The sequence below is a fragment of the Diaphorina citri genome, unplaced genomic scaffold (assembly GCF_000475195.1).
Source record: "Diaphorina citri unplaced genomic scaffold, Diaci psyllid genome assembly version 1.1 scaffold3342, whole genome shotgun sequence".
NCBI classification, from domain to species: domain Eukaryota; kingdom Metazoa; phylum Arthropoda; class Insecta; order Hemiptera; family Psyllidae; genus Diaphorina; species Diaphorina citri.
The window spans coordinates 21475-34433 of NW_007380751.1; the positions used below are offsets into that span (position 1 = coordinate 21475).

General features: G+C 35.4%; 1 protein-coding gene across 1 annotated transcript in view; it reads left to right on the forward strand.

The window, feature by feature from the left end:
• The window catches only part of LOC103520228 (midnolin-like), an 11950-nt gene extending 1814 nt beyond the window's left edge, over positions 1–10136 (forward strand). The window contains exons 2-4 of the mRNA XM_008485322.3: positions 8208–8359; positions 8478–8532; positions 8745–10136. Coding sequence (XP_008483544.2) covers positions 8208–8359; positions 8478–8532; positions 8745–9016 — 479 coding nt within the window. The 3' untranslated portion in view covers positions 9017–10136. The remainder of the gene's footprint in view (positions 1–8207; positions 8360–8477; positions 8533–8744) is intronic.
• Positions 10137–12959: the final 2823 nt, after the last annotated feature.

Here is a 12959-nt window from a genome sequence, read left to right on the forward strand (position 1 = left end):
ACAATCGTTGATTCTTCATATTAGAAGACATATTAAATCGCCATTCCACTTGGCCAATGTACCGTAATACGTGTAAGTAATTTTCCAGAACCAATCCCGGTGGCTATGTACAACAATCTAGAAGTACTTTATACAAAATTCTCACGGATCAGATTTTGGTAAAAGCTTAGCTACTATCGCATGACCAGATTCATGATACGCAGTATTACTCGTTCTTCTTCTCCGCTATTATATAGATTACGTTTCTGGTCCATTAAAATTTTATCTTAGCGCTTTCAAAATCTAGACCAATTTCAACCAAGTACGTCTGATTACGTTAATTGATAACTACGAGACGAGCAACAGAATTCCAAACTCCCCATACCATTAATCTATATCTGGTAAATTCAAGACAAACATGAGTGCTAATCCAGTTCTATCAAAAAACACATCATGTTACCATTGTACTATAGATATTAACACAGGATCATTTCATTTGAAGCGAGTCATTGCTACATAACATCTGGGTACGTTGGCTTGAGAGTTTCTACTAATCATGATACATCATCGTTTTCAATATCAACTCATAAATCTAGTGATCGTACGTAATCCTACAGCGAATATCAGGTAATCAACCAAACTATCTATATCGGGCCTAGTTATAGCTAATCTCTCTAAATACAATAACTGAATAATATAACCTGTCTAGATTCAACAAGGTTGGAGTGTTACACAAACACATGTCTCTGCGTATCAGTACACATTATACTTTCTGGCATTAACATACATATCTACCTATTTGGCTTTAGGTTTCTGCCAAATCATTTATCAAGGTAAAGTGAGGAAGTGGATTACACGCCCAGAGTTTATTCGTCAATAGCTGAGTACCCAATAATCTATCAACTTAACTAATCATTTGGAGTATTTTAATGTGTTTGACAGACAGCTCATCACTACCGTCTCTTCTCCTATATACCCCAGAATCACTGAGCCTACATTTCTATGAGACTAGGTCCATACCGAGACAAGAATTATTTCAAGATTCCATAACTAATATTGAAAAATATGTTATTTTTTTGCGATCCATGAAAGTTTATTTTGCATTATTAATTGTATTATGATTGGTGGGTGTTTGCAATCTAAGGATCGGGGAGTTCTGTGGGTCAACTCAAGTCAATTTTAGAACCTTGAAACTCCTTGAAAGTAATATTTGTGTTACCAATTGATAGCACTTCGATTTAGATATCACTTTCTCAAGTATCCAAAGATCAATCAAGATGTTCAACTAAATACATATTACTGACTCAACTGACAAAAGTAAACCTCTTGAGGAAAATCACTCAGGAAATGATATAGGCCCGCCCATTAATCTCAGGGAGACCTTCATTTTGATGAAATCCAATGGGTCAGTTTACTTAAGCGGGAAATTGTGTTAAGTGAATCTTTAACCGTGAATCACTCCAAAGTAAAAATCCAAGTTCAATTGTCTGTTTTTACCAAGGCTAAGCCCCAGGTGTTTTCCATGAAATATTCGAATTTCCGGGTCCCATATTCTATTTGCCAAGAGTCCACGGTGCGGTGTACCGCAATTGCATTATGTCCTGAAGCGCTGAACTCACTGGCTATCTTTAAAGTATAGTAGGATTTGTCGGCTCAGAACAATGAATAATAGCTCTTATTGTTCTATTTACCGTTTCCTATAAGCATTTTCTGAGAATAACGTTTAATAAGCACATTGGCAAGGCGACTAGTTTTATTCCCCCGTGCAGAGGAAATTTCAGTCCTGTATCATCAACTCCCAAGTACCGCTACCATTGTCTATCAGTATTAGAAGGTAAATTATTTCACGAGCTGCAATGTTGGTATTGGGAATGATAGACTTGTCAACCCGACACAATCTCTTGCAAATCTATTTCTACATCTACCAACACAGCGAGTCGCTAATCCATGTTGTGTGACTACTGTGTGTATGTGTAGGTATTCCCTTGACTACTCCGGTCGCAATTTATCTTTTCCGTCATCTGCGAGAGGAGCGCGAAACCACTGATTGTGCTATGTGTATGCAATCCCATCGCAAACAATTGATAGCAAATAAATTATCGGCAGAAACGGTCGTCTGATGTTTCACAAATCTAAACAAAAATACAGGCGTAAATTGAGGGGAATTAGATCGTAATTTGAGAATTAGATTGTGTGTGTGTATTGTGACATTTTATTCGTGGCTGCATTTGAGGGAATATTTTATCCTTTGTAGTAAAGGATTAGACAGGGATTCGAAAAAAGAGAATTCCATCAATTTAATGATTTGGTTTTACTTGCTTACGAAATCAATAATGTTTTGTTTTATCCATCTCAAGCCAAATGCCTGTTTGATACTCTTCAAAAATGTTGTGTGAGTGTGGACTTACAATATTTCAGTATCCAGTTATTGTATTTTTGTGTATAGTTTCCGTCCCCTGTCAATTCTCGCGACACTGCAGAATATTTTGTAGTGCTGCTGCCAGCTCGAGATTCTGTCTGTATGCAAATTTTAATACCGACGTGGGTGTACAAGAGATTTTCCTTATAGAAATGGTACATCTGAAGGAAGAAATTTTAGAGAGTTTTCAGTAGACGAAAAACCACCCACATCAGCCTTGATATTGCGAACATATAGAATATTCTATGCAAACTTTGAAACCACTGACTCTTCGACTTTTCAACCAGATACCTTACTTATCCACCTTGTACTGTTCTACCACAAAAGTGCTTACTTTCCCAGATGTATAGACCCATCAGCGAATGTCATTTTGGACCAATTTTTCAAAGGTGTAAACGCTTCTCATGCATTGTTGTTGCGTTGAATTTGCTGACGGTAGAAACAAAAAACCTTTCTCTTTTTTTGGCTTAGAATATGATTTCATTTGTGTTGCATAACTATTGAGCTATTGAATATCAGCTGTTGTGAAACCAGTGGCCGCGGAATTTGGGTCTCGTGATGATTTCAACTTTCCCCAATTCTGTGTACCGTTTTATTGAAAAATAAAAGACAGTGCCAGTAATAACCATCCATTTCTCTGGGTAAAGAGGGTAGAATATACACTGAATGGGAAAGAAAGACAGGGGAAAAAGCGTAAATAGAAAAATCTGGTTAAGGCCCTAAAAAAGAGAAGAATATTCTTTCTGTTCAACCTTCGGTCACTTGCTGTTATAATCTTGTAATTAGAATAACTCTTCCAAAAAATAAAAACACCGACTCTCTACATCTTCTCCATATCTCAAGCAAGGAACTTCAAACAAACAGACGAACGGGGAGAGGAAAGAAATGAAATAAAAGATGTTTCTGTTTTTCTTCCTTTCAAATAAGATTCGAACTAAAGCGGAGCTGGAAAATTGTTTACTAATGGTGAAAAACAACGAAAAAGACAAGTCGATTTTGCTATTTGTGGCACAATGACAGAAACTTGACAGGGAAACTAATTTCAGAGAAAAAGTGAAAGACAAAAATAGGTATTATACCTATCCCTTGCTTCAAGAAAAGGTAGTGTGAACACGCTTGGAAGGTACAGATTTCGGATGGTCAACTGGACGTCAGCTAATTGAATATTGTTTTCTGATGTACAATACATTTTGCTTATTGAATTTGGTCAAATTCACAAAATCTACAAAAGTGAAGATGAAGTCTCAACACAATATGTTGGCAGTCATACACAATGGTTTTTAATGTCTTATGTGTAATAGGAAGGCTCTATGTTTTATATGTATGTTTTCTAGTTAATAGATTTCGAGAAGAAGTAGCACGTAGGAGATTTCCGCCCCTAAAAATTTTGAATATTTTCTATTGCTGAGGGACGCCTACATGTGAAACGTGTGCTTGTATACGTAATCATTAAAGAGTAAACTGCGGGTGGATGAAATGGAGAAAGCTGAGCTCAGTGTTGTAGGAAAATTAGTAGTGGGATGAAGGGTAAACTCTAAACTCTCTAAAATTCTAAACAGTAGTGAGGTCAGTATCAATGTATAGCGTGGAAATATGGTCTTATAACTAACGAAGGCCCAAGAGAAATCAAGAAATTGAAGGGATGATCTTGCTGTGCTGGACTGAAATCTCAACCAGCCAGAACAACAGTCAAGTTGTTAAGTATCCAAATAAGGATAAATATTTAGTATGTTATGGATTTGAGTTGATAATACGTCATTTAACGTACGTAATTAAAAGGTTATATCAGCTTACAGTTAAAAGTTACTAATTCAACATTGATTAGGTGATTATTGTCCTTAAACGAAATACGGTGTTTATCAGTTCTGTTATAGCACCCTCACTCGTAAGCTACAAATAGGTACTTGCTACTGGTTGAATCACCACTTGATTACTGGTTTCAATTTGGCCATCGTAAACTTTCACTCTTGTTCAATATTGGGAATTGCTATAGATACTTGCGTATTTTACCTCTCTGTTTATGTTCATATTCTCGAGTTTTATCCTCATTGTAGCAAATTTTGTTCGTATAAGTGCTACTGCTTCTGAAGTTGAGAATCGTCTGAAGTGTCAATCCCTTTATTTTCCGCTGAACAAGTTACTAAAACCTAACTCTATCTAGCTGAATAATTCTAATTTACAATATGTTTTAGTAATCTACATTGGGTCCATTGGACATAATGCTCTCTTACCTGAATCTTGATTCAGGCTTGAAATGTCATTGGAACAAAAACTTGCTCGTCTTTATCCACCCGAATAAAAATCTGAGCCCCCCTACCACCTGTAGAGGTGTATGGACCTGAATCTTGATTCAGGCTTGAAATGTCATTGGAACAAAAACTTGCTCGTCTTTATCCACCCGAATAAAAATCTGAGCCCCCCTACCACCTGTAGAGGTGACATCTGATTATTTTTAACAACATATTACAACACATTGTGATGAATTTTACTACTGAAGACTTTCTCCTTAAATGTCACATAATCTAGCTGAATAATTCTAATTTACAATATGTTTTAGTAATCTACATTGGATATGGACCATTGGATATGATTCAGGCTTGAAATGTCATTGGAACAAAAACTTGCTCGTCTTTATCCACCCGAATAAAAATCTGAGCCCCCCTACCCCCTACCACCTGTAGAGGTGACATCTGATTATTTTTAACAACATATTACAACACATTGTGATGAATTTTACTACTGAAGACTTTCTCCTTAAATGTCACATCTGGAGTGTGTACATCGAGATTAATCTGAATGCATGAGATTTGAAATTTAGAAGTCTGATAACATTTTAGATTGTCCTCCTCACTAGGTTGTACCAATATGGCATTTGAGATTCTCAAAATAAGATGTCCGTCAGCATTAAGGTGCGTCCACACATAGTCAACCGGCCGTCGATCGATGTCGACTGACACGTCACGTCCACACTGCCTCGACAACATAGATCCACCTGGTCGATCGACGGCAATGTCACATCTGGAGTGTGTACATCGAGATTAATGTGAATGCATGAGATTTGAAATTATTTAGAAGTCTGATAACATTTTAGATTGTCCTCCTCACTAGGTTGTACCAATAATCAATATGGCATTTGAGATTCTCAAAATAAGATGTCCGTCAGCATAAGGTGTGTCCACACATAGTTGAGGTAGATCTCAAAACTATCGACTAATAAACCATAATACTGTTTTGCTGTCATCCCACCTTTCCGTTTCTTATTTCTTTTGTTCCTTCTTCCACAAAGGGCAATCTTGTACAAGATCTGTGTGAGACGTGTTTCGACACTTTTCATTACAAAGTTTTAGATCACTCTGGGATAGTTCTGGGATAGTGTAGACGTAACGCGTCCTAAATTGGGAAAAGGGACTTTGGTTCCATCTCATTTTGTATCTGACGGGTTCTGGTGAACTTAATCTCAGTAAAAAGACCTTTGGCATAATTTTTAAGGCAGTCTGTACCACCTAACCATCAGACAGTTCGATGATCACCACCAGAATGGTAGGTAGGTATTGGGTATGGATATGGTGTTCAAAGTTTCTGCTCTGTCTGGGACGAGATCCTCACATATCGAGATTCTCAGGTCAGTAGGTGAGTACCTCAGACTTCATGACCACCGTGGCAAAGTATTTATTTCACAGGCCATACCAGTGTGGGAGAGATAATCGAACAGTTTATCCGATTCAACTCAATTACAGATCGTCGAGAATTGCAATAGCACGGACTAGAAATTATCAGTTTTCATTAATTTCAGATGTAAACAGCCCGTACTATTATTGTACCTACAAAAAATACAGGTTTAAATGGGAAAAAGTAGAAAGTTGTGAACAGAATATCTCAAGAACGGTTTGTCCTAGAGCGATGAACTACAAAAAATGTTCGAGTTTGAGTAAAAAAGTATGTCCATTCCGGTTAACCTCTTGATGCTGTTAGTGCTCTCAATATACCCAAGTACAACGTGTAGATACATTTTGATATACCTAAGTTTAACGGTCACAGTACTGATGTCAGATTAGGTGTTGAGATTGAGAGTCATTGGAATCTTGAGGGAAAAGCCTCGAAAATTTCGTCTCGGACCACTTGAGGAGAAATGGCATTAATATGTAATGTGATGTGCGTATAGGTACATTTAGAATATCTACCATGGATGATGGAAGCTTCGACAGCCTAAACTATTTCACTGGTAACACAACCACTAGAGATGTTGGTCAAATTAACGTTTTGATTGTAAAAATGACGCTGAAAGAAAGTGGTGATGGTGGCGAAGATTAGATACATTTTGATATACCCAAGTATTGATGTCAGATTAGGTCTTGAGATTGAGAGTCATTAGAATCTTGAGGGAAAAGCCTCGAAAATTTCGTCTCGGACCACTTGAGGAGAAATGGCATTAATATGTAATGTAATGTACGTATACATTTAGAATATCTACCATGGATGATGGAAGCTTCGACAGCCTAAACTATTTCGCTGTTAACACAACCACTAGAGATGTTGGTCAAATTAACGTTTTGATTGTAAAAATGACGCTGAAAGAAAGTGGTGATGGTGGCGAAGAAAAAATTTGTTGAAAGAATTCGGAGATTCGGCCAACAACACGCGTCCAAGTGTTAAGAAGGAAGAAGAAAGTCAGGCAAAGTAACGGGTACCAGGCCTCGTTCCTATGGTACTCTCTGCTGTAATAAATGAGTACAAATAACTAGAATCTGAGGCCTTTCCTAATAGGGGGCTAGTGAGTGATCAGTTTGAGTAGATATGAATGTTTAAAAAAAAATCATCAACTGACATTATCTTTATCTCTATTTGATTTCAGGAATCTAGCTCGAGTGCTTGTAGCAGTCCTAATAGCAGATAACAAAATTGATCTCTAGTTACTTAATAAAGAAAGGAAACATTTCTATTTTTAATCTGATGGTAAACGAACTTTACTATAAGGGAGGTAGGAGAGGTGAGTCGTAAAACAAGTTTAAATTAGACTTCTACACATGGTATTTGGGGCCCACCTACGCATTTCCCAGTTTCTAAAATATATACACTCCCTCTTGTACCCTCTATTACGCGGCACGCCTGACTTTAAGGATTATACAATGTTGACTCTTCTTCTGGGGCTTGTTTAGTGGTCGTATAAAACCGCGATGGCTTTCAAAGTTATAGAAGACAACTGCTGATGACGACAAGAGAGGTTGATGAGGTGAACAAAAAAACTGTAGGCTGTGAAAATTTTCATCTCTCAGACTGGAGTTTTTTAAGTTTTTCTTAGAAAACTCCTGTTTCTTATGACTTATAATAGAAAGTGTGGAAATGAAGCTTTTGAGGTAGACCTCAAGACTATCGACTAATAAACCATAATACTGTTTTGCTGTCATCCCACCTTTCCGTTTCTTATTTCCTTTGTTCCTTCTTCCACAAAGGGCAATCTTGTACAAGATCTGTGTGAGACGTGTTTTGACACTTTTCATTACAAAGTTTTAGATCACTCTGGGATAGTTCTGGGATAGTGTAGACATAACGCGTCCTAAATTGGGAAAAGGGACTTTGGTTCCATCTCATTTTGTATCTGACGGGTTCTGGTGAACTTAATCTCATTAAAAAGATTAATATTTTGACGTAACCTAAGCTGACAAATGAATAACAATAAATGGAATATACCTTGTTTATCCTGCCAGAATGAGACTGAAAAGTCCCTTTACCCCAGCAGTCTAAATACGAATGTCCATGGCTGCTTTTGAAGGTATTGATTTTGACTAACGGACGTCCATTTCTTTCACAGGCACACTGAATCCGGCCCTGCAAGACAAGTTCGGTCGTCCTAAACGTGACATCAGCACCATCATCCACATTCTGAACGACCTCCTCTGTGCGACCCCTCAATATAGAGCTGCCCGCTCCTCTGCCTCCCCCTCCACGAGTAGTGCCCTGGACATGGCCGAAACGTGACATCAGCACCATCATCCATATTCTGAACGACCTCCTCTGTGCGACCCCTCAATATAGAGCTGCCCGCTCCTCTGCCTCCCCCTCCACGAGTAGTGCCCTGGACATGGCCCCCGCCTCCATCAGTCCTACGTCCTCGCCTGTCGTCAAGTCTACCAATGGTGAGTTTGCCTTTCTTCTGGGAAGTAGGCTTGTCGCGTCTCAATGTCTCGTCCTTTGTAAAGGACATCAGGAAAGAAGGATTTGTAATTTCCAAAAGGTGCTATTATTTTAGATTAGAAAAGTCTTAATCCAGATTCAAACCTTGTATGGCCCACTGCAGTATACATGAGTTGTTTTCACCACTGACTGTTTGAATATCTTTGACTTTTAGATATCAGCACCAACACAGATGTGAAGATGCTATCCGCCGGTTCGGATAGTTTAGAGAACCAAGCGACGCGTGACAAGATGGAACGCCTGCGTGTCATTATGGAGGAACGCCGCGAGCGTCGGCGCGCTAAGCGCAGCGCCCCTTACACCTGTCCTAGTACCATGACATCTACCCAGTGGTCAGCCAAGTCGGAGTCCCGTGACGTCATTGCTAACGAATCCATGGACACGGAGTCCCCCCCTGCAATCACTCCAGAGCCTGTGGTGGCCTAAATGTCCAACCCTGGGGAACACCTCTCCATCCACTGCCTTGCCCTACAACCTAGACAAGTAGACTACTAGTTGCCGTTTGCGAGTTTTACTTGGTTATATTTTTATTTTGTAGAATAAATAGGAATGACGTTCATTAGAGGCCTGAATGGAAATTGAAATACGTTTGGTTCATATAGTGCTGATTTGTGGAAGACATCCCAGCCTGTGATACTCCCTATATTAGTACCATATTTTGTCTATAACTCAATACAGATCATCTACGACCTGTGTTGATGTCTGGTAAAAATCTTCATTCTATGAATTTAAATTGTCTTTTCTTTCTTTTAAAAATTGGGGCGTCACAGAGGAATGTGGTTTTTATATCTACTTAAAAATTATTATTATTTTTTGGCCGGTGTATTTTGTCATTAATTTGTGTAGTTTGAAACACACTATAGGAAAAAGTAAATAAATATTGTTTTGTTTAATTTAACTAAAAATTCATGTTCATTGCCTCATTGATATGAAATGCATAAATTTCTATAACCTAGGTATGTATGTAATTGTCTTTTTGTCCTATAGTAAATTGGGTTTTTATTACAATTAAAAAAGTTTATTGTAGGTAATAATTTATTATTTCTAATTCAACTTTGTGATTTCATTTTTTAGTTATTATTGAGTAATTAATTTTTGAGAAGAAATATCCTCAGCGGATAACCTTTTGTGTAGAGAAAAATAAGTGTTCTTTGTGTTATTTATCATTATTTAAGTTTTCTTTTTATTTTCTAGTTATTTTATTATTAGTTGATTCTCTTAAGTTTTTAGAGTGGGATGAAAATATTAGATTGAATGTTTGTACTTCTTAAAAATAATAAAAATCAAGACAAGATCAAAAAGGTCCTGCTTTATTATATAGGTATATTTTTGGGTGTCATTTTTGTATGATTAAAATCATTTGTATTACTTTCCATTTTATTAGATACTATTGCTAAATTCGGTTTGAAATTCGTTCTGAATGGCTAAGAATTGCACACTAACACGTCATCACTCGACTTTCAGTGTCAAGATTCTCATGTCTCAGATTTTTCCTCGTAGGTAAGTAACTACTTGGAAATTTAATTATTTGAAGATTCTGTTAAAATTAATACATGTGTTCTGTTTACAACAAATACAATAAAATAATAGATATGGTTTTTATTTTAAATCATCATCAAATCTTAAGTCGTTCCGTCCAAGGGTACGGGTCGGCTGATATTTTTATTTTAAATAAAATAAAAATATCTACAAAATATGATAGATTATTATCATCATCTACATTTTTGGATGAGTATTGAGTAGATAAGTAGACAATTGTATAAAAATAAATTTATACAATTCTTATACTTATCTGCCATGAACCAATAAAAATTAAAAAAAAAAAAAAAAAAAAAAAAAAAAAAAAATCCATCCATCATCCATTGAAATATAATAGTAAATGGCTTATGAACCCATTTATTTATAATTAGGATATTAAAAAAGTGTTTTCTCTTTATTAACTTTTAAGCTACCTGTTTTTTGTAGGCTGTGTTTTATAGAAATTAAAAAAATAATTCTTTACCTCATTTCTTTCAAAACAAATTTATAATATTTTTAATTTATTTTAAATGCTGTTGTTTGTTTTACAAATTGTTTTGTGTTTAGTTTTGAGTTTATTTAGTGAAATATAGCACTTGCTTAAACAAAATTGTGCAGAGTATTGACTATATCTGTTACTACCATCACTAGAATTCATTTATTAAATCAAAACAACTTGATTAGGATCGCAAAAAAAATATGTCTTTGATAATGTCTCTAGTATGCTGTTTCTTTACATTATAATGTGTAGTCAACATTACTCTGCACTTTCTCTACCAGTTTTTTTCTTTCTTTGATTTTCTACGTACTTAGTATGTTCTGTACACGGCTAGATATCTTATGTAATTTGATTTTGAAATTGTTCCTAATTACATAATATTTTTTATTAAAAAGTTGGGTGTCAATATCATGGTAGAAAAGACATGAAAAATAGGATTTTTATGCCGTTTGTCGTAACATTTATGAGCCATAGGCGTATTTAACCATGCAACTAAGTGAGAAAGTATATAGGGAAAATATAGTGCTATTTAAAATATCTGTAGCATAAACATGTTCATATAATACCCAGGATTCAGATTGACACCCAACGTAATAACTCTCGTATTTATTATTATGTATCTACAAACATTTCAATTACAATTAAGTATATTGTATTTGTATTACAAACTTTAAATACCTATCTACCTAGTAAAAATTAAAATAATCTTTCAAAAAGAAACAATTCTAGAAATGGTTAAAATTTAGTTAATGATGGACCTGTTAATATAATATAACATTTTTCTTCTTGTTGTTCTTTTTTGGCGGAAAAAAAACAAGTATAATAAAAAATAAGGTTTTCTTCTTCGTTTTGTTTGGGGCTTAAAAGTAATCTTCTTTTGTACCATTTATTAATAAATTATTTATCACTAATTAAAAATAAATTACTCAATAGATCTATTGCGTTTGATTTGGACAGTGTAGTTTATTTATTTCTTATCTATTTTTACACTATCTCGGCTTCTTATTTCTATTCTAAAGTTATTTTTTGCTATTTGGTATCTTTTATCAGCTATCAATTCATATTATTATGATTAAACTAATAGGAAACTTTAAAATATATAGATTTTGATCTTCTGTAAATATTAAGAGTTTTTTTTTCAATGTGGTACTCGGTAGGTACCTTAATAAGTTGCAATAATCTATGATTGGTATCTTAAAAAGCAGGCTATTATGAAACCACATGTTACGTGTGCGATTTTACCATTCACAGTTGAAGATCCATTGTGGAATCAATTTTCATACTGGATTTGATAGAATTATTTACGTTACCACCGAGTATAAAATTTTGTACATAATATGAACAGTTAGGTAGACTATTATTGTGAATTGAAATGATGTAAATAATATAAAACTTGTATAAAATTAAATAGATTATATTGAAATTATTCAGCTAAGTAGGTAGTTATAGAAAAATAAAGGTATCCCATACTTTAAGGAACGTGGGATACAGTACAGTACATAATAATGTCTGCTTTTTTAAAAGGTCGTATATGCTCAGTGTTTCACTATCATATTCCAATCAAATTTTCGCTCTGATGAAACTAGATCCTCTGCAATAGATATTAGGATAACTAAACAAAGTAAATATGTACTTGAAACATTCACTTAACTCTTCGAAGAAAACGGAGATTTCAGAATAATGTTTGACATGTTCAGAACAGCATAATGTTACTGTTTGGAAAAACCGCAGCCCTCTTAACCCATTCATGTTTGTCATCTCATTTGCTGACGCAGGAGATTTTATCTCCTTTTCTCTACCTCTCAAAAATAAAATTTAGTAAATCTGTGTGTTTACTTTCTTGGTACTTCTGTCCACTCTACTTATCGTTATTCTCGTCTTATCAAACTTGCTTTATCCTGTTGTCAAATCTTTTCTTCTCAATAGCGCTCTTTTACTTATTCTAACCACGCGCTTTGTTCCAAGCACCACTTTTGGGTTTCTGCCGGCATAAATCTAAAATCTTATTTTCGACCAATGTAAAATAGCGTTCCAGTTACTCAGAAAACGTGAACTGTTTTATGACTTACAGTTCAGGGCCTTTATAGTCACGCCAGTCCATAAATGGTGCTTTTACTATTGTGGTTTCCCCCCTTCCTTAAAATACCTATAGCGAGCGCTGAACGCGTTCTCAAAGACCAAAAGGATAGAATTTTATCCATAAGCAATAGTTCCCCATTATTTCCCCCCTCTGGCTTAGTAAGAGTTAGCTTCACTTCTGCTTTGTAGCTGCCTATTTTTTACTGTTTGTATTTGTTAGGGTGGTATTTCATTTAGTAATATATAAATTAAATGTATTTATTTGTAATTATT